Here is a 21,455-nt window from a genome sequence, read left to right on the forward strand (position 1 = left end):
GCATGCGAACATACGCAAGAACTTAGTCACTTAGGCTGTGTCTGTATCCCTGTCACTCTCTCTCCCCGTCTCCGTCTGTATCGCTGTTACCCGCGCCTCTTCGAATCGTTTTCCGCTTGTATCGTTCATTTCCTAGCACTTGTATCGACCCACCATTAGCCCCCCTCCCCTCCCCTCCCTCTCTCTCTCTCTCTCTCGGCAGCTCGTGAGCGTCGACGCGCGTTGCCGTGCCCGCACTGTGTCCGTGTACCTGGACACCAGTGCTGCCTGTGGCTGCCGTTATTCTTCCTCGCTTCCACTTTCTCTTGCTCCCTCTGTTGGCCTCTTCTCCCTGTGCGACAGACATGCCGCCGTCTCAGCCTCCCGTCGAAGGTGGTGCCAACCGCATCATCATCGTTGGCGGCGGCCTCGCCGGCGTCTGCGCAGCGCACGCATCTCTGCAGCACGGTGGCAGCGTGCTGCTGCTCGACAAGTCCGCGTTTCTCGGCGGCAACAGCACCAAGGCGTCTAGTGGGATCGCCGGCACACCAACGCAGGCGCAGATCGATGCTGGCGTGCTCGATGGCGTGAAGCTGTTCACGGAGGACACAAACCGCAGCTTTCACGGCGTGCAGGCGGGCGAGAAGCCGGGCCCCGTCTCGCCACTCGTGTCGGAGATGGCGCGTCTGTCCGGTCCGTCGCTGGACTGGCTTGTCCGATACTTCAACTGCGACCTGTCGAAGCTCGGCTTCATGGGCGGTCATAGCCGTCCCCGCACCCACCGCGGCAAGGAGAGGTTCCCTGGCATGGCCATCACGTACGCGCTGATCACCGCGCTGGAGGCGGTGCAGAAGGTAGACCCCGCAAGGGCCCGCATCTTGACGAAGGCACGTGTGGTGCGCCTCGTGCGCCACCCGCTGGATGGCCCGGTCACCGGTGTCGTCTTCCAGGACCGCGAAGGTAACCAGCATATGGAGCGGGGCGCCGTGGTGATCGCGACCGGCGGCTTTGCGGCAGACTTCGCCCAGGACGACTCGTCGCTCATCGCCCGCTTCGCCCCGCAGCTGACCAAGTTCTCAACGACGAACGCCGATCATGCGACCGGCGACGGCATCAAGATCGCTGAGCAAGCTGGCGCCGGTCTCGTCGATATGGACCGCATTCAGGTGCACCCGTCCGGCCTCGTCGACCCGCGCGACCCCAACAACCACGTCAAGTTCCTGTGCGCCGAGGCGACGCGCGGAGCCGGCGGCATCGTGGTGGACAAGCACGGGCAGCGCTTCGTGGACGAGCTGGCGCGCCGCGATCAGGTCAGCGCCGCCATGCTGAAGCACGACAGCGCCAGCCCCTTTTATCTTCTGCTGAACGAGAAGAGCGCGAGGGAAATGGAGTGGCACTGCAAGCACTACGTGGGCCGTGGCCTCATGAAGCGCTACGCCAGTGGCTACGAGTTCTGTACGGCTACCAATACAAAGCCCGAGGCCCTGGCGGCGACGTATGAGCAGTACAAGAAGGATGCCGCTGTCAACGCTGCCTCGCGCGGTGCCGACTCCGCCGCCGCAGGAGCCGCGAAGCGAGGCTTCTCTCTCTTCGGTTTCGGCGAGAAGCGAGCGGCAACGGGCACCGCGGTAGCCAAGGACAGCAGCCGCGGCACCCCCGACCAGTTTGGCAAGACGGTGTTCCGCAACGTGGACGCCTTCAGCATGGACGGCCCGCTCTACGTCGCGTGGATCGCGCCTGTTGTGCACTACACGATGGGTGGCTTGCACGTCAACGAGCGCGCCGAGGTGCTAGACGCGAAGACGAAGAAGCCGATTCCTGGCCTGTACTGCGCCGGCGAGGCCGCTGGCGGCGTGCACGGCAAGAACCGGCTCGGCGGCAACTCGCTGCTGGACTGTGTCGTGTACGGCCGCGTGGCTGGCGAGGCGGCGACCAAGTACCTCCTCGCCACATACATGGGGCCCTTCTCGAACAACCGCCTGAACACAATCTACTCGCACCTCGCCATCGAGGACCTGCCGCCGGTTCCGAAGGCAGCCGCCCCCACCAAGCCGGCAGTGGCGCCGGCCGCCAGCAAGGAAGCTCATGCTGGCAGCGACGCTTCCCCGGCTGCCGCCGTGGATGGTGAGAAGCACAAGGGCTTGAAGCGCTACACTCGCGCGGAGGTGGCGAAGCACAACAAGGAGTCGGACTGCTGGTGCATCGTGCGCGGCCTGGTGCTGAATCTGACTGAATTCCTGCCGGATCACCCAGGCGGCAAGCAGTCGGTGCTGATGTACGCCGGCGGCGATGCGACCAAGGAGTTTGACCTGGTGCATCAACCGGAGGTGATCGACAAGTATACGCCGGACGCCATCATTGGTGTTGTGTCGGACTAGACGTCAACCCTGTCCCCTCACCGCCACATGCGTGCGAGGGGCAGGGATAGGGAGGGAGAGAGGGAGCGAGCGACGGCAAGGGAGGGGGTGGCACAGGTGCTCAACGAAGAGAAAGAGGCGGGCAAGGAGGCGACAGGGACACCACCACCCCGAACGCACCGTGTGTCCGCGCGCCTCCAGCACCACCGCTCCCCATGCGCCCCTCCCTCCTCCCCTTCTACAACGCCCCCCCCCCCTCCCCTGAGTCGCTTCCAGCATGTCCTGCATGCGTTGTGTTTCGTTTTGTGTCTGTCCCCTTTCTTTCTCCATCCCACGCACATGCACATCTACACACATAATTCATGCATTATACATATATATTAGAGGTATACGCCATGTTCTGTAACGCTTCGCTGTGTGTTGTGCATCTCTCAGAAGCAGCCCCCCCCTCCCCCCTCCCCCCTCCCCCATTCTATTCTTATCCAGTCCTCCTTCCCCTCCTTACTGCACATGGTGACATGATATAGTAACGACTAAACGGGCCTAGAGAAGGAGGAGGAGCGACGATCACAACGTACGAAGAAGCGAGAGGCCGAGGGGTGCTCTGCTGATAGAGACGCGGACTTGTTGTGAACGCGTGCGCGCCTGCACGCTGGCCTCCTCCTCCGCCTCCGCCTCCGCCTCCCACCCCACTCTCTTCCTCGATAGGGGCGCACCTGCCACCAAATTCTTACAAACACCGATCTCTCATGCGAGTGGGGTGTATGTCATGTACGTTCTTGCTGCTGTGTGGGGCATCCGGTCCAACGCGTGCGCCACGGCAGCTGGCTTCCCCCCGCCCCGCCCTCCCTCCAGAGAGAAACGGACAAGAAGGCCAAGCCATAAAACGTCGAAGCAGCAGCCCGCACAAGTGCGGTGCATTCAGACACGCACCCACTCGCCAGAGTGCACGTCAAGAGATCCTGGAGTTGGGCGAGTGCATTGATGTGCACGTGTGTAGGCGGGGCAGGTGCTTCGCGTTGTCTTGCTTGCTCTTGTTCTTTCCGCCTTCTCCTACCCCCTTGTGCCACTTGTCTGGAGTGTGCGTGCCCATCCTTGTTCTTTTCCCGCCATCCTCGGGAGTCGAGCCGTTGGGAGGCCTGCGCGGTTCTACATATAATACACACATAAATATATATATATATGTGTGTGTGTGTGTGCTCCCTCATGCATGTTTTCTTTTGTTGTTTAAGGCACAACGGTGCGGAGGGGGGAGAGCGTGCTGCAAAACTTGTAAGCGGAATTCTATCGACGATCAGACACAGCGGATCACGGATGATGAACACACACACACACACACACGTGGAGGAGGCAGACGATGCCCGGGCCGCAGACGAGGCATGTGATTGTGCGCGCGCGGTACCACATACGTGCGCCAATGAATAGCACTGGACGTCTCTCCTGCACCCCCTCCTCTTTTTCGTTTATGCCTTTGTGCAGGCCACACATGTACGCGTGCAGTGGTGAAGCCCTGCCGGCCGTCCCTCTTCCTCCCCACCACATCTTCCATCCCCTTCACAGCGTTGGCCGAACAATGAAGCTGTACGCGAGTAGAGTACGTACGCTCGTTTCGGACAGGGGGGGGGGAGGAGCTTGATCAGCTGCGCTTCCCAACTGCACGAGGGAGCAGCACCGACCCACATGGAGAGACGTTTATGCGTCACACATCACAGCTCCTCCGCACCAGGGGCACCCCACCCATGCTCGGGGGCGGGCTCGCCGCCGTCTACGGGAGCACACACACACACACACACCTGTCATCGGCCAAGAAATGGCTCGGATGAAGACGAACATGAAAGACCTTGCGAGGTGCTCCTGCCACCCCACAGTGGTCCCCGCAAAGACAGCAAAACGCCGGCCGTCCAAGCGGAACCGGGCGGACCGCAATGGAGGACAACGCTAGCGGCAACAACGGCCTCTTGGGCCCGCGCGTCGGCCTGCCGCGGCGCCTCGGTGCAAGGGCCGGGTGCTCGGTTCGTGCGGGCTGGGGAGTGCCCTTGGGGCCAAGGCCACCCGCGGCGTAGGCGCCCGCCTCCACGCTCGCGCACGTAAAGGGCGGGAGGGCGCTGTTGCCGGGCCGTGTGCTCGGTGCTCCTTTCCCCGAACGCCTAAGGCGGACCCGCCTCCATGCCAAGCGAGGCCGCACCCCACCTTGCCGATCGGCTGAGCGCCTCGTCCGCCGTTCCCGAGAGTGGGCCGGAAAAACATCCGTGACAGGATTCGAACCTGCAACCCTCTGATCCGTAGTCAGATGCTCTTCCATTGAGCCACACGGACTTCGTGCCACCCTGGCACATAGGGTCAAACAACTGTTCTGTCCCTTCCCTTTCCGCCGCCCCATTCGTCATGCTTACCGATGAGGAGGAGGGGGGGGGGTGCAAACGTATCACTCATTAAGCAAAGCACAGGGCAAATTCGTTTGAGTGCTTCAGGTCGGCCCAAACAGGAATGCAAGGCAGCACTAAATATATATGCACTTAACAATGCACTTTGCCGCACAAGACGGAAAAGAGCTCAAACACCGAGTGAGCGTGTTGGCGCGCTCCGGCAAACGGCGAACATAGAGACGAGCACGAAAGAGTGCATACGCATTTGTTCTGAAGCAAACAAAGCAAGCGTAAAGTGCTGCCCCGCCATTCTTTCCCCGCTGCCCTGTCACACTCATTTCTTTCTCCCCTTTTTCTTTTTCTGGCTTCTGATCAACTTTTAGGCACGCGCGCCTACCTTCGGAATGCCTCTCACCATGCACAGTAGTCCACACTACAAATTCTTTGTATCTGGTATCGCGAGGCACGTAAGTGGCGATGTCGTAGAAGCCTATTTCCGAGGCTACGGAAGCGGCGTCCGTCTGCAACTCATGCGCGACAAAGACGGGTTGTCTCTTGGCTACGGCTGGTTAACATTTGAGAGTGTTGATGTCGAGCGCGTTGTCGCCTCGCAGCACGAACTAGGCGGGTCCCCGGTAATGCTCAGGTATCAGCCGGGTAAAAAATCGCCGAAATCCCAACCTGCCGCTTCTCCCCCGCCGCCACCACCGTCACAACCAATCAACGTACCAACGCAGCAAGGAAGGTCGCAGGAATACTTCCCGAAACATAAAAGATATAGAGAAGAAACCTTCAGACCACAGGTGCACACTGCTTCTCGAACCGCGCAAATCCAAACAGAAATTATGCCGCCGAAGCCGCAAACGCTTCCTGGACCGCAATCACTCCCGAAAGAGTCACGGCAGCCGGAGACGGAACCCTCTCCTACACCGATGCCGCAGACTGTACCTTTGCAGCATCAGTTCTCGTCCTCTCCACAAGAGCCCGTTGCACAACCGGTTTTTGCTTGCATTCCACTGAGTATTTGTCCCGGTGCATTTTTGCACGATCCACGGGTCTTCTGCTGCACGCTGGATCCCTCGCAGGTAGGTAAGCTCAGTATATTAGTGACACCGACGCCACACGCCGCCTTACCGAATCATCACGCTGAGCAAGCAGCGTACGTCGTACCAGGTATTCCTCAGCAGCAGCATTCCACTTACGCAAGTGTAAACAGTAAACGCGTATCACCACAGACTCCTTTATCGATGCCACCGTTATCTTCAGGCCCAGCACCGTCACCACCACCGCCGCCGGGACCACCACCTCCACATCTAACTGCACCCTTTCGCGAAACGGTTCCACCACCACCGGGACCACCACCTCCGCCACCGCCTCCTGGACCACCTCCTACCAAAAGTTGCTCATCCGGAATTCCTCTTCGATTTCCACCACCACCTGGCCCGCCTCCGCGGCGTTACTGATGAGCTGTTTTCTCTTTTCGGTTTGCAAGTCCCCTTTTCGGTATCGCAGCCGCCTCAGATAATTCCCGTGAGTAAGAAAGGACTGGTAAAGCCTTTTTGATAATGGTTGTCTGGAAAGAGGACGAATTCAAATTACAACCAGCAGCTTTTGCTCCGAATCACGAAGGAAAAATGCGGGGTGAGGAATCAACGGATTTCTCACCGGTGTTTTACAGGGAGCACGGTTCTTGTGTATATCGCGTGCTGTAGAGCAATGATCTGCTTTTGACATTGTGTGAGGTAGACAAGATGAATCGAGCCGCAGTGCTAATTGCGGATAAAATTGCACCAACTACCAAGCCTTCGAAAACTAGGCGATTGCCCAAGCAGCGTTATTTGTTCTTTGCATGTGTTATATGTGGGAGGCACCGAAAAAAAAAACTAGAAATGAAGTACATGTGATCTTTGGGTCTCTTCTCAGCAGTGTGCAGCCTCCTAGTATGCTTGCTATAATAGAGGAAAAATACGCGATGCAACTCGATCCCTCGACTCGGGTCTCTCAGCAAACACCTTTAGGTCTCTGTGCCATCATTTTTGTGAAGGGCAAAATTAACTGCCTTACTTTTCACTTTTGCTTGCTTCAATTTGGCTTTTTATTGTATTCGGGATTTTGTATAAATTTGCTTTAGGAAGGGGATACACTATATTCAAACTGCAGCTTACCTCATTCCGTAGCTTTTTACCCTACTGCTACTGCCAGCTTCACTTATTTCCGCCACATTTTTGCTTTGTGAAATAGTAAAAATAATATATAATACATATATATATATATACATATATAATACATATATATATATATATATATATATATATAATACATACATATATATATATATATATATATATAATACATATATAATACATATATGTATATATATATATATATATATATTATATATGTATGTATATATACGTATTATATCTGTATATGCATATACATCAACGTCACTGAATCGGAAGGAGCATTGCGGTGCTGTTTTCGAACTGCTACAATGGAGCTCGAGGAAATGGCAGCATCACACCCACATGCTATTTTCACTAGCCTGTTTTTTGATCAGTTGAAGAGTATTATCGACTCTGAGTTTCCTCTGCGCCATGATCCCGTGAAGAGCCCACTCACTTATGGAACGGCAGGATTTCGTTTTAAAGCGGATCTTCTTCCACCAGTGGCAGCCCGTGTTTCCATGATAGCCGCACTCCGATCCGTGTACTGTCAAAGAAAGCGAGCAGTAGAAGGTCACAGTGTACCCTGCACGGTGGGTGTAATGGTCACGGCATCTCACAATCCGTACGTGGACAATGGATTCAAAATTATCGATGTCGACGGAGGAATGCTTGCAGAGTCCTGGGAAGAGTGGTGCACACGCGCTGCAAATGCATCGTCAGGAAGCGACCTGGCAAGGGTCATGATGGACTGTTTGGCGCATGACCCTAGCGTGTTTCAGCCAAAACCATACTCGTATTGCCAGGTGCACTTTTCCAGAGACACGAGACCGAGTGGCGGAGAAATTGTGAACGCAGGGCTAAGGACACTACATCTTTTACGGAACACCACTGCAAGATCTTACCCGCCTGTTTCGACGCCTTGCATGCACTTCGCAATCGCAAAAGCCAACGAGCTCGGCTTGGCGGATGAGTCCGAGTCTCCCTCCTATTATAACGAGCTTTTAGCTGGTTTCGAGGAGATGTATCGCTTTGCAGGCTCGGGCTTTCCGTCACGTGAGAAAGAAGGCAATCCCCAGCAACTTGTTGTTGACTGCGCCAACGGTATCGGCTCCCTGATGGTGAAGGAGCTCATCAACGCCTCAAGACAGCAATCCGACTTCGTAGCGTTAGCTACCTTTTTTGAGTTGCACCAGGTAGACTGCAACTGCCAGGATGAAACGATGCTGAACACCAAATGTGGAGCCGACTATGCAAAGCAGCACGCAACTCCGTCTGCCGCAATGTCTGCGTGGCCAAGCACCTGCCCGCCAGGTGTGAATCCTACTACCGCACACTTTTACTCCCTCGACGGCGACGCGGACCGCATTGTCGCATTTCTCTACGACCCAAAGCGGGATTCTAAGTGGGTGTTGCTGGACGGTGATCGAATATCCATCCTTTACGCAATGCTGTTGCATAAGTGGCTTGGTGAAGAGCAGATGAGAGCATTGGATGTGGCTGTTGTGCAGACAGCCTATGCAAACGGCGCATCAACAGAGTTTCTCGAGAAGCAGCTCCACATGCAGGTGTATACCTCCGCCACGGGAGTCAAAAATCTTCACCCGATTGCGCGCGCGCGTGACGTGGGAATCTACTTTGAGGCAAACGGCCACGGTACAGTCTTGTTATCTGAAAAGGTGCTCGCAGGAGCTGCTTCGGCAGGACCTGAAAAGGCTGCGCTGTTCGCTGCGATGAGGCGTCTGATGTCCCAGTACTGTGGCGATGCGATCGCTGACATGTTAATGTGTGAAGTTGCGCTGAAAGCTCTGAATCTGACATTTCAGGACTGGGCGGACTTGTACGTTGATCGTCCTTGCAAGCAGATCAAGGTCACTGTTGCACACCGTGGTCGAATCACGAACACCCCTGATGAGCGTAGAGCATTGGCGCCTGCCGGCATGCAGGATGAAATCGATGCCGCGGTTTCTCTGGCTTTGTCTCGTTGCGAGGCGGCGCGGGCTTTTGTCCGGCCAAGCGGCACGGAGCCGGTTGTGCGTGTGTATGCGGAGGCCACTGACCCGTCAGTGTGCGAGTGTCTCTCCGCAGAGGTCGCCAAGATTGTTGAGGCGTACTGTAGCTGAAAGGTATGAGCAGGCAAGCTGTTTTTGTTGGTACGGCTTTGTTTTGCTTTGTTTTTCTTTCTCGTGTGGGAGAGAAAATGACGGTTCACGGACGCACAGAAGGGGTTTTCCCTTCGACGCACTTTTTACGCGAAAAAAAAACTTTTGCTGTCTCTCTTGCAGAACAAAAGCAGTACAGATGCTGCATTATATATATGTATATAATATGTACACATACATAAAAGGAGCAGAAACGCAACACGTGGCTTCCACTGGTTCCACCACGATACTACATTTTGTCCCCTCCAAAGTTATTCTCATTTTCCTTTTTTTGCCCGTTTTGCTTTTCCTTGCTTCCTATGCGCGGCCACCTTTTTTTTTCTCCTTTGTGTTTGTCGGCACGGCTGCCGCTCGTGGTTTTGGAAAGGAGGCTTTGCTAGAATGTGGTCGTAGTAAACTGGCGCGCTGAGCACCCCCTACCTTTCTTCCCTCCCTTCACATTAGCACTTTCTTTTTTTTCCCTCATGGGCTGTAGTCATCTCTGTCGAATATCAGCGGAAAAACAGGCAAACAAACACACGCACTAACGGACACCAATGAGGGCAGATCCCGTCTCCGTAGATTGCAACAGGCGGCTCGCAGGGGTGAGATCAGGCCAACTCTTAAGGCGCACAAGGTTTCGACTTCGACTGCTTCTGTGTTGTTTGCGCATGTAGGCCTTAAGCCGAGTGCCTCAGAGGAGCTTGTTGCTTCGTATCAAAGCAGGTGCTGCAGTGATACCTGTGCGTTGAAAGACGGATTTCTGCTACTCCCTACATTTTTTTTTTTATCCCCCCTTCGTCTGCTGCATATGCTGTCTCTGCCTCTCACCAAACCGGGAGACGCTCGATCAGAGCAGGGGAGATCGGGGTCAAAGAAAGCGGAAAGAGCGCAGCGCACCATGCAACTTTGGTGGGTCATTGTATGTCTACTCTCCTCCTCATCCTCTCCTCGACCTTACAGCTTTCTTGTTTCGCTTGCCTTTTCCGGCTTGTTTTTCCTTTTCTTTGTTCTGCAGTTATATATGGTCCGCCATCTCTTTTACTCCCGCCGAGGAAAAAAAAAAGGGGGAGGGCAAGCGATGAGAGGCGCGGATCTCTCTTTGTTTCAACCCTTTTCTACCTCCTCCGATAACATATCGTTCTACATGTGTATCGTATTGTCTGTGCGTTTTTTTTTTCCATTTCTTCGCGGTTCCTCGGTATCCTTCATTCAACTGCGTCACTTGTAGACGATTGTATTGCTGCTGATGCTGCCTCTTTTTTCCTTTTTTTTGCATTTCTGGTAAGCCTTGCTTGCACAAGTGTGAGAGTGGTGCAGGTGGGGCACTATCGTCCATCGGATACGCGAGCACCACAAAAGCACCGCATGCTGCGCTCAGCTCTGGCACCCTTCAAATGATTCTGCTAGCTGCTAGTGTGACGGCCCTAACCTAGTGTCAGCCTCACGTCCTCACGGCACTCCCACCGACCACCGAGGAACTAGTGAAGAGCATGGCCGTCGTTGCCGATTCGAGGGCGGAGCGCTTGCCATGCGCCGATGTGGCGAAGCACAACACGAAGGCGAACCACTGGATTGTGATGCACAACCTCGTGCTGGATGTACCGAGGCACATGCTGCTTCACCCCAGCGGCAAGCGCATCCTCTTTGACTACGCCGACGAGGACTCGGTGAAGGGATTCTAGGTGGTTCACGACTTGGATGGAATGGAGGCTTACACCCCAAGTCGATTATTCACGTACTGTTCCACTAGAGGCGGCGGCGGCGACCTCATAGGAATCCTTACAGACACATACACCACAAATCCATCGTGCTGATACCTTGCCCACTTGGTGCTTGCTATGAGTCTCTCTCCGGTGAAGCGCCGCCACCTGCGCACGCAAAGCCGTCAAGCAGCAGACATAGCGACATGCATACAGGCAGCCACGGATCCTCCTCCCCTCCCCCTTCGCCCTGTCTTAAAATAGCAGCTTGTGCCTCTCGTATCTTTTTATTTGTGTCTTTAGTTCGGCTTGTGTGCGTGTGTCTCTGTGCTTTCGCGAGTAACTACCATCATCGCGCCAACGCTTCTGCGTGCTTGCATATATGCATGTGTGCGGGATGAGCTCTTCAACTGTGGTGTGCATCCCAACGAACGGTGTGGGCAGTGTGTGTGTGTGTGTGAGGGGGGGGGGACATGAAAAGACTCACAGAAGCGGACAATGCAGAAAAGAGTGGGAGAGTGCCACGCAGTTTGCTCCCTCTCCTCTCTCTGCTCTCCTTTTTCCTGCTTCTCTTCTCCGATTATCCACTGTCTTCTTCGTTTTACTCTGTGGAAAAGAGTAAGCAAGAACCCCCTCCCCCTCCCTCCCTCACCAAGAAAAAAGAAAACGGATCCATCAGTGTCGGGCATGAGACGCACTTATCATCTCTGCCTCGTCTCTCTCTCTGTCTGCCTCTCCCTCTCAGTGCGACGGGGAGTGACATGGTGGTGCCTCTGATTGTGGTGAAAGGCTCACTGGCCTTTTCGATCCTCTCCCTCGTTTTCTCTCCACATTCGTGCAAGAGAGAAGTAGGAGGAAGGAGGAAGAAGGAGGGTACGTAGGAGCATACCCACCCTCTCCCACCTCCTCCTCCCCCCCCCGCACACACACGGGGTACTTTAGTGCCATGGGTCTCTCTGCCCCTCTTTCTTCCCCACTTCCTCCTCTTTATCCTTATCCTTCTCGTTTACATGTATATACATATATATGCATATGCATACATTTTCCCGCCCCTTCGTAGTGCCAGTTAGCCGTTGTGCGTGTGTGTTCCTGTTCACGTGCGCGTATTTGTTGCCCCCCTCCCACAGGTTTCTTCACACACTCAATATACGACTTTTCCAGGCATCCTTCATCGTGCTCCCCACCCCTTCCTTCCTCTTCTTCCTCGCTGGCGAGTCGCCCGGCGGTGAGACGTTCAGTGACGTTGTCGGACGACCCCTAGGTCGGGAGTCACGGAGTGACCCCCCTCCCCTTCCACACACACACACACACACGCACACGTCCGTCTGTCCCGTTCAAACACATCAAAAGCCAAGCGAAAAAGAGAGAGAGACAGTACGGTCCGTTAGCAGGCAGTCCGTAACTGCCCCACTGGACACACGGCGCATACGCACATCTCACTCGCGTCTCTCGTACCCCTCTCCGTATCATCTCTCGCTCGCTCTCCACCTTTTTTGTCGGGTTGTTTTCTGCATTTCGGTTTGACTGTAGACACGCAAAGAGCACCACACGTTGTTGGCTGTTTCTGCGTCGGGGGTGAAGAAACAGACAGAAGCATTGGTCATCTTTATCCATCCGTCTCTTCATCAGCGACACTGTCGCTGCAATCTTCTTTTTCCTGTTGCCTTTTCCCACCTGCGAACATCTTTCACTCTGTGCGTGCGTGCGTCTTTGTGGAGCTGTCCGCCCTTTATTCATTGACTACCTCTCTTATCGCTTAGTCTGTTTTGCAGAAAAAAATCATAGATAGATCCTGCCCCCCTCTCCCCTCCCCATCCCCACGCCATCTTGCCTCCTCCGTTGCCGTCCGTCCATCCGCCGCCCCTCATATTTTTTCTCCTTCACAAGAAGCCGAGACGTCAAAGACGTGACTTACGCACACAAGGCAGTCTACAGGGCAATACCACTGCACAACACAGAGTCGGACAGCAAGTTCTTTTACCTACAAGAGACATACTCATCAAGCGCATACACACAGACGGACACACACGCACACGTATATGCGTGCGGAGACGCATTCCAACAAAGAAGGAAGGTACGTGCGCGCACCAGCTTCCTTTCTCGTTGCTGCCCCCTGCCCCCTCCTCCCTTTTCACCCCCGCCCGTTTCTATTCTTCCCACTTCCCCACTCCCCAGCACACACGTGCAGGCCCCTTTCCCCATCCTACGTCTGCCGTTGAAGCTCTGGAGAGGAGCTGCTGCGCTGCAGCCGTATTTTATTCGCCTTTCTCTTCTGTCCCGTTGCCGTTGTTGTGTGTGCGTGTCTGCTTCCGCATATCTTTCTATATATCTGTCTACCTTTTTTTTTCAACATTTGGGCTTCTTTTAAAGAGAGGCCACATCCAGAGAATTTAGCCAAGCAATCAAGGGACCTCTCCCAGACTGCCCCCCTCCTTCCCTCCCAGTTTTCTCTCTCCTTCTCTCGCCGTCTCTGTCGCTGCTGCGTGTGCGAGAGAAAACCCGAAAAGAAAAGCAGAGGATACACATACACACACACACACACATATATATATATATATATATATATATGTATATATGTATGATCGTCTCTCTTTTCTCGCATCTTTTTTTTGTTGGTATTGCCCTTTTATGCGAGGCACTCTTTTATTCTTTATTCTTTATTTTTCTATGACTGTTTCATAGTTTTGTTCTCTTTCTCCCTCTGTCTGTCTTCCCCTTCTTTGTCTCCTCCCTTCGCGCGCGCGCGTGTGTGTGTGTGTGCCGGTGTGTGCAATCTTCTTCATCGTCTTGGTTCCTTTCTTTTTTTTTTGTTTTCCTTGCTTTCGACTCTCTCTCTCTCTCTCCCTCTCCCTCTCGCGATCTGTGACGAAGGCGCAGCTGCGAGAGTGTCTTCCACGCACGCGCGTACACATAACGAGCACGTGACCATCCCCCTCCCCCTCCTTGGCACGGCACGACCAGAGGTGTCCGTGAGTGCGCAAACGGCAGCAGCAGCAGCAGCAGCAGCAGCTATCCACAGAGAGGCGACAGGCGATCCTCGCCGAAGCGGTGACGTGAGCGCATCTTCGGGTCAGCTGAGATACCCAGTTCCACACAATCGCGCACGCCATCCGTCATGGCGCCGCGGCACCAACTTCGCGCCGCTGCGCTTTTTGGTGTGCTTCTCATCACCGGCGTGGCGTGCGTTGGCGTCACCGGCGTCGATGCCAGCTCCGATGCGGTGGTACAGACAACGCCAACATACCCGCTGCTGGATGTTGTCTTCCTCGCCACCGCCTCCATGGACCCTGACAGGACGCTGTACATATCCTCTGCAAGCAACTGCAGCAGTCGGGTCTCGCCGATCTGCACGCTGGGCCGCACTCAAGTCGGTGTAAACTACAACAGCTCAACGTGCATCTTCAACGTCACATCCGCCTCTCTCGGCTTGAACGCGGCGACAGCGTCGTCGATACCTGCGCTTCACTGGTGCAGCAGCGCCACCGGCACCACGTCCTTTGCGACGCTGCAGATGAACGCGGTTCGCATGACACCCGGCTACGCCTATTACAGTGAGGAGACGACCTTCACCTTCAACCAAGCAACCCCCGTTGGCGCCAAGGTGGGGCTGTACCGGGAAAGCAGCTGTGACACACTGCTGAATGGCCTGCCGTTGACGACGCTGCAGAGCTCGCGCGAGCTAACAGCGAGCATCGGTCCCCGCACAGTCACGTACGTGTGTGCGTCCATTCCAACCGTCTTCAACAACGCCACCGTCATCGCAGTGCGCTCGGTAGTTTACGGCGTGTCTCCCTATGACATATACACCACCCAGGGCATCCGTCATCGCAGCGTCGCCATCAGCGCCTCATCGTCCTTCCACTACATGTCACTCTCCACTGACCCGCAGTGCCGGACACTGGCGCAGCCATATCAGCAGACGGAGACGGGCGACGGGGCACTGACCATCAAGGTGCCGCGCGGCACGTACTACTTCTGCGGCGTCGTCATCCGCGGCCTCGAAGGAGTCGGCGTGTTTGTGCCAGCTCTTAGCACGTTCGAGGTGCTCGAGTACGGCATTCAGCCGCACACCATGTACGCGGCGCACGCCACCCCGATGTCCTTCTCGCTGGACGCTGTCGCTGTGCAGAGCAAGCTGCAGGGCGCCCTTTTTACCACAGCCGACTGCGGTGTGAGCGGCAGCAAGCCGGTGACAAGCTGGAGCGCGTCAATGACGTGGACGGTGGGTGTTGCCGGCACCTACTACGCCTGCGTACGCACAAGTGGCAGCACCCTAGCCGCCGACGTGGGCTACGTCAATCAGGTGGTGGTCTCCAACATCCCTGCCGTGTCTCTCGCTCGCCAGCCGGCCATCAGTGGTCTCGGCGAGCTGGCTACGGTGACGCGCAGCGCCCTCGACGACGTCCCCGCAGCTGTAGTGACAGTCGGGCTGTCGACTAGCTCGAGCTGCGCTACTCTCTTTGCCGGGGGTAGCACGACGGAGACGGGCAGTACGGCCTCTTTTTATGTGCCTGAGAACTCGCCAAGCAGCACCTTCTATTGCGTGTCGAACCGACTCACGACAGACGCGAGCGGCGGTGACAGCAGTGAGCCCACCAAGGCGGTCTACTACCCGCTTGGAGCGCTGGAGCTGCGCACCTATGGCCTGTCCTACCCTGCCCTACGCACCCAGGCGACGATGGAGGTGGGACTTGACAGCGACGTTGTCTTCGGCAGCGGCACCTCCATTTGTCTGACACCTGCTCTTCTCCCCAGCAGCAGCAGCAGCACTAGCAGCAGCAGCTTCGTTGACCATGATACCTGCGACACCGCGATCGCCGCAAACAGCGACATCGCCATGACATTCCAGCTCTCCAGCCTCACCTCCAAACTCACCCCCGTGCTATTCCCAGTGGCAGGAAGCTGGTTGCTCTGCGTGCGGGAGCCTGGCGTGATGGGCAGCACATACGTGCGGCTGCGCACGTTGCGCGTGTACGGCAACGCCACTGTGACTCCAGACGGCGTCATCCCGGGGATACCTGCAAGGCTCGCCGTCACAGCGATTCCGCCGTCGACGACGGTGAGCCTGACGACGGACACCGCCTGCTCGATCGACATGCCAGTGGTGACCACGACGCAGTCGAGCCTGACTGGCACGGCTGCCCTCGTCTTCACACACACGGCCGTGGGCAACCTCCTTCTATGCGTTGGCTACCATGGCGAGCACATGTCTCAGGGGACGGCAGCGCAGCTGATGGTGGCCGGCACCGTGGCGAGCACGAATGCCCGCGTCGTGCCACCCCTGGCTGTCGATTCCGTACCCACGCAGCTGACTTTTTCCGCCCGAGGCGCTTCGTCACTGAGCGGCTACACCGCGCTGCTGGTGCCGCCAAGCCCCAGCGGCCGCGTTGCGACCACGTGTCCAACATCCGAGACCGCTGAACTTATTCAGCTACCGATATCCGCGCCTCCCTCCGCTACAACCGGCTCGATCGCCGTCGCCACCTTCACTCCTGCCAGCAGCACGGTGGGCACCGCGTATCTCGTGTGCGCTGGTGCAGCTGGAAAATTCAGTTCAGCCGGGACGGTGACGGTAGCTGCTGCTCCGGCCGTGACGACTGATCCCTCGCCGCCCACGTTTGGACTCCCAGCCCATGTGACTTTCAGCCGTGCCATTATGTCCCTCTCTCACGCGGACATCTTCACTGTTATCAAAGCCACAGACAGCTGCACCTCGGATATGAGCATCGCAACCGTATTCGCCACAGGCAGCGTGGACACCGCAACAGGGGTCGCGCAGCCCTTTGTGGTCCCCACACTGCCTCGCACGGTCACGTCGGCGCGGCTGTGCGTGGCGAAGAAGGGCCAACTCGTCGGCAGCACGCTCGGCTACGCAGACGCAGGCGTCATTGCACTAGACACCTTCACCTCCATCACTAGGTACGCACAGCAGGGGAGACCCAACACGCTGGTCGGCAAACCGCTCCTCAGCACCGCAACGCTCTACCTTGTCCGCTGCACCGGAGCTGAATGTGACGCTAGCAACGCCGACGCCGCGTGCTCTTCTACTGACGCCACCAAGTACACCACTTCCAGCCACTCACCCCTCACAGCTCCCGCGGGCACGTACTTCCTGTGTCAGAGCGTGACGGTGGGCACGGTGGTGTCGGTGGTCGGCTCGAACACGACGGTGGAGGTGGTGGAGCCGTTTAAGATGCACCTCTCCGTAGACCCCTCTGCCATTCGCGCATACGTGCCGTTCGCAGTGACCATGTCGGGCGGCCCTGGCGGCGCGGGGGCGAAGTACACGGTGGTGGCGCAGCCCGCCTCTACTCCGTGCGGCGAGACGGCTGCCGAGTCACAGCGCTTTGTCACGGGCAGAGACACCACGGACATCACCATCACGGACATCGTGCCGGTGCAGAACATCCGCTTCTGCGTGCAACCGTCCCCTGCCGACAGCTTCGAAGTGCTGACGGGCACGCTGCAGCACTACATGACGCCTGCAGCTGTGATCGGCGACCGCGCGACGACGCTGACGTCTGGCGGTGTGAGGAGGGGCGCCACGGCGGTGCTGTCGCGCACGGCGGACTGCCTCGGCGTCGTGGCTGGCGGCGGCGCTGCGCCGATCGTGGACGCGAGGGTGACGTTCACTGTCACGTCGTGCGGCGCGAACGGTGCGCTGGCGTCGCTGTACTACTGCGAGGCTGCTAGCGGCGGTGCGTACGCGTCCCGCGGTGCGGTGGGACTGCTGCGCGCGAGTGGGTGCAGCGGCGGCGCGGATGCGAGCATTGCCGAGGTGGACGCGGCGCCTGGCGCTGCGATCGGCAGCTTTGGGATCGACACGGCGTACCTGGCGAGGCCGCGGCTGTCTGCGTCGCCGGACTGCGACGTGCTGCTGGACGCAGCCGTTGCGAGCGTTGGGTACGCGCCCGGGGCTGGCGAGCGCGCTGCGTTCCACGTGTGCGCCGTGCTTGCGGGCGACGCGAGCGTGACGTTCACGACGGCGCGCCCGACGCTGCGCGTTGCGAACTGGGCCGTGTCGCCGACTGCTGCTGTGAGCCGGTACAACGCGACGCTTGGCGCTGCTGCTGCTACTGCGGTGCGCGTGAACTACGCGACGCCGTCGAGCGAGACGTTCCTGAGCACCGCGAGCGACTGCAGCGTGCGGACAGCGAGCGCTGCGGGGCTGAGCGGGGCGTCGAGGTCGGCGACGTACAGCACGACCGGCGTGCGCGGGCTTGTGTACGTGTGCACTGTTGCGCCGCTGAGCGGGAAGACGCTGGCGGTTGCGCAGTTCCTGTCCGTGACGCCGCCTGCTGTGCTGCGTGTGTCGCCGGCTGTTGTGCGCGGCGGCGAGTACAGCGCGACGCTTGTGGTGGACGGTGCGCCGCCGCTGTACTCGATGGTGCCTGGCGCGGACAGCGGGTACACGCACAGCGGTTACTACACGAGCGCGAGCCGCGAGGTGTACCTGTCCGGGGACGCGTGCTCGGGCGTGCTTGCGGGGACGAGCGCGGCGACGGTGTCGTCGAGCGGGAGCGTGTCGCTTGCGACGGCGGGCGTTGCGGCGGGCGTGAGCTCTGTGTGGCTGTGCGCGGTGACGGCTGCGGGGCCCGCGGTTGTGCTGGCTGGCGTGGCTGTTGCGCCCGGCAGGGTGCACCCGACGACAATGGTGTCGGGCGCACTGGGTGCGCCTGTCTTCATACCGAGCCTGAAGGGCACGGCGGTGCAGCTGAGCGCGTCTGCGAGCGGGTGCGGGTCTGTTGCCGGGATGCCGAGCTTCACAACGGATGCGGAGGGCTACGGCGCTGTGGACCTTGTGGGCGGCGACGGCGGCGCGCTTGCGCCGGGCACGTACACGCTGTGCTACGGCGGTGCGCCGCGTGGCGGCGGCGGCGGTGCGGCGGCGCTGGAGTCGGTGGAGCTTGTGCGCGCGTCGTACTTCGACGTGCGCGGGACGACGTTTGTTGTGGGCGTGGCGGGCCGGATGCCGCTGCTGCAGGACCTGACGGCTGAGGCGCTTGTGCCCGGGTTCAGCACCGCGCGCGACTGCACGTCTGTGTCGAGCGAGCACGGCGAGTGGGCTGCTGTGACGAGCACGTCTGTGTCTGTGACTGCGACGAGCGTGTACACTGCTGGGCTGTACCTGTGCGCGCGTGCGCCGGTGAACGGGACGCTTGTGGCGCTGCCCGGGCAGTGGTCTGAGGCGCGGAGCGTGCAGTTCGTTGCGTCTGCGATGCAGCTGCCGTCTGCTGGGTGGGACGCGTGCACGACGTACACGCTGGGCCAGTGCTACCCGCCGGGCGCGAGCGCGAGCGGTGCGACGTCGGTGGTTGCTGTTGTGCACGGGGACTGCTGCAGCGAGTCGAGCCGGAGCGCGGTTGTCGGGGAGGCGAGCATGGCGAGCGGGACGTGCGAGCTGACGCTGGACTACGACAAGGTGTCCGCGTACCCCGCGGGGTCGACGTACCACGTGTGTGTGTGGGACAGCGCGGACGACTCTGTGTGCACGACCGTGAGCGAGGCGCGCGTGAGCACGAACTGCACGCGCGGTGGCAGGGGGCTGAGCCGTGGCGCGGTGGCGGGAATTGTCGTTTTTTGTCTCGTTCTTGGTTGCTGCCTGGCGTGCGTGGGCTTGTGGTGTTTCTGCTGCGTTCATGTCGATGTCGAGCTCGCGGAGGAGGTAGAGGCGGACATTCCTGCCAACCCCTCGTTGGTGGTGAAGCTTCACGGACGCCGCTCCGCGGAGGTCCACTGGCGCGGCGACTCACCGAACGCCTCCTTCAGAAGCTTCAGTGGCTCAATGTCGTCTTTGGGGACTGATATGTCGCTGACGTTGAACCCGCTACTGGTGAGTGCTGCGTACAACAGCGGGGCTGCGCTGCTGCCGGACGACCTTCCGATAGTTCCTGTTACCGTCGAGGAGAAAATCAGGAGCCTGCCGAAGCTAGAGTGGGAGCACCGTCGGCGCCTCGCGGCTCGCGAAGGGGAGGCGCGGCGTGCGGTGCGGAGGCGGTGCGAGGCGGACCTGCAGGTGGTGAAGGCGGAGGTGGTCGTTTTCGTCTCTGCCAGTGCCTACCGCGACGGCGACGACGAGGATCCGACGAGACTCGAGTGAAGCGGCAGTACGCCTGCGTGTTGGATGGTGCGCGCTTGCGGGGGGCGGCACACGGAGGCGGCGAATAGAAGCGCTGCACAGGACGTCTCTCTCCCGCCTCTTCATTGATCATTGTTAGGTGCTCGTGCGGCGGCATGCGCGTGTGTGGCGCGCTGGCTGTGCGGCTACGCGGTGCCTTTTGTTTTTCTCTCCGTGAGCATGCGGGCTGTGCATTTGTGCTTGTCCTTTTTGCATTGCCTTGTCTTGCGTTCGTCGGATGCCCAGCGGCATCGACTTCTCTCCCTTCCCCTTCTCACCCCTCCCGCTCCCGCTCTTGCGCCAGGTCTCTGACTCCTTATCGACCTGCGCCACATACTCACAAGCCGCAGGCGGTTTTTCTGCCTGTTCCTCGCTCGCTCTCCTCCGCCTCTTTCTCTGCGCGAAAGGTAAAGGGAAGAGAAGGGGGAGGTGGCGGAGGCCAGCCGGCAGGCGGGCGGGCGGGCGGCCGCCGTTGTCGCTCGCGTCTTTTGTGTGAGAAGAAGCTCAGGAAGGCGACATCGACCGCGACAGGGATGTGCGGCAGCGAGAGCGAGAGAGAGTGAGAGAGCTGCCTTCGGGGGGGGGGTGGGGACTTTGTGCGTGCTTCTCTCGCCCCTTTCCTACGTCTGTGTGTCGATGACTGCACAGCGTGCTCGTGTGTGCGCACGAGTACCGACGTCGGCGTGTATTTCCTGGTGCCACCTTCTTCTCCGCTGGCGCGCGCTTGGGCGTTCACGGTGCGCCAGGGCATTTTTCCTCCGCTTCACCCGTGACTTTGCTATGCTCGTGTATGCGTGTGAGTGTGGGTGTGTTAGCGCACCCCGCTACCCAGGGGAGTGGATGGACGTGTGTGTGTGTGTGTACGTATCGATTTCCAACGACACCTCTTCCTCCCCGGCCTTTGCTACACAGTGTGCGAGGACATACGCATGCGCAGCCTCCCACCCCTCTCCTTCTCTCCCTCCCCTCTTTGTTTCCCCTCCTCGCCGCCCTCTCACCACTTTCCTGTTCTCACCCCCCTCCCCTTCGTCTCACACGTGGTTCCTTCTTCGGCCTCTGAGGTGCCGGCGCAAGCCCTTTTTTTCGCTCTCTCTACCTCTCCCCCATCCTGCTCGCACACGCGCGCACGTACCCGCTTGCCGTCAAGTGAATGCGATAAACATGGGCAGGGCTATCTTTCTCTCTCTCCGTGTGCACGTGTACGCCTTGGACGGTGTAGCGGACGTGGTATGCTCTCGTTTTCAACAGTGGGTTCGTCCACCCTGAGTGGGCTGCTACGCCTTCCCTCTGCTTCCCTCTTGTCACCCCCCTATCACCACTTTTCTTTGCAAGCCCTACAATGCCTCGACAGGGTGCTGTGTCGGCTGCTTCTCTTTCTCCCTCATGCCGTCGAGCGTGGAGGTGGTGGAACACCGCACTCGGTGCGGTGTGCGTGTCTGCGCGCGTGTGCACGGACGCTCTCGTGTGTGTGTGTGTGTGTGTGTGTGTGTGTATGGGTGTGCACAGTGCGGCGCTCTATTCTTTTTTTTTTTGTCGTCTTTGAGTGCGGCTTTCATCGACGCGAACGCCACCGTCGGGCGGCCGAACAGCGAAAGCAACAGAAAATACGCGAGCGAGAAGGCAACT

At 58.3% G+C, this 21,455-nt stretch overlaps 5 protein-coding genes and 1 non-coding gene across 6 annotated transcripts; 5 read left to right on the top strand and 1 right to left on the bottom strand.

The window, feature by feature from the left end:
* Positions 1-344: 344 nt before the first annotated feature.
* Positions 345-2,357, top strand: LMJF_07_0800 (flavoprotein subunit-like protein; the record flags this gene model as incomplete). The annotated part of the gene is made up of 1 exon (XM_001680937.1): positions 345-2,357. The coding sequence occupies one exon, from the start codon at positions 345-347 to the stop codon at positions 2,355-2,357; it is 2,013 nt and encodes a 670-aa protein (XP_001680989.1).
* Positions 2,358-4,580: 2,223 nt separating this feature from the next.
* Positions 4,581-4,652, bottom strand: LMJF_07_TRNAARG_01. Its single transcript has one exon. It is a non-coding gene; the product is annotated as a tRNA-Arg (tRNA).
* A 454-nt stretch (positions 4,653-5,106) lies between these two features.
* On the top strand, positions 5,107-6,165 carry LMJF_07_0802 (conserved hypothetical protein; the record flags this gene model as incomplete). The annotated part of the gene is made up of 1 exon (XM_001680938.1): positions 5,107-6,165. One exon carries the CDS (start codon positions 5,107-5,109, stop codon positions 6,163-6,165), a length of 1,059 nt encoding a protein of 352 aa, XP_001680990.1.
* A 1,031-nt stretch (positions 6,166-7,196) lies between these two features.
* Positions 7,197-8,990, top strand: LMJF_07_0805 (putative N-acetylglucosamine-phosphate mutase; the record flags this gene model as incomplete). The annotated part of the gene is made up of 1 exon (XM_001680939.1): positions 7,197-8,990. One exon carries the CDS (start codon positions 7,197-7,199, stop codon positions 8,988-8,990), a length of 1,794 nt encoding a protein of 597 aa, XP_001680991.1.
* Positions 8,991-10,501: 1,511 nt separating this feature from the next.
* LMJF_07_0810 (cytochrome b5-like protein) lies at positions 10,502-10,693 on the top strand (the record flags this gene model as incomplete). The annotated part of the gene is made up of 1 exon (XM_001680940.1): positions 10,502-10,693. The coding sequence occupies one exon, from the start codon at positions 10,502-10,504 to the stop codon at positions 10,691-10,693; it is 192 nt and encodes a 63-aa protein (XP_001680992.1).
* Positions 10,694-13,826: 3,133 nt separating this feature from the next.
* On the top strand, positions 13,827-19,811 carry LMJF_07_0820 (hypothetical protein; the record flags this gene model as incomplete). Its single annotated transcript, XM_001680941.1, has 1 exon — positions 13,827-19,811. The coding sequence occupies one exon, from the start codon at positions 13,827-13,829 to the stop codon at positions 19,809-19,811; it is 5,985 nt and encodes a 1,994-aa protein (XP_001680993.1).
* Positions 19,812-21,455: the final 1,644 nt, after the last annotated feature.

This window comes from Leishmania major, chromosome 7, assembly GCF_000002725.2.
Source record: "Leishmania major strain Friedlin complete genome, chromosome 7".
NCBI classification, from domain to species: Eukaryota; Euglenozoa; class Kinetoplastea; order Trypanosomatida; family Trypanosomatidae; genus Leishmania; species Leishmania major.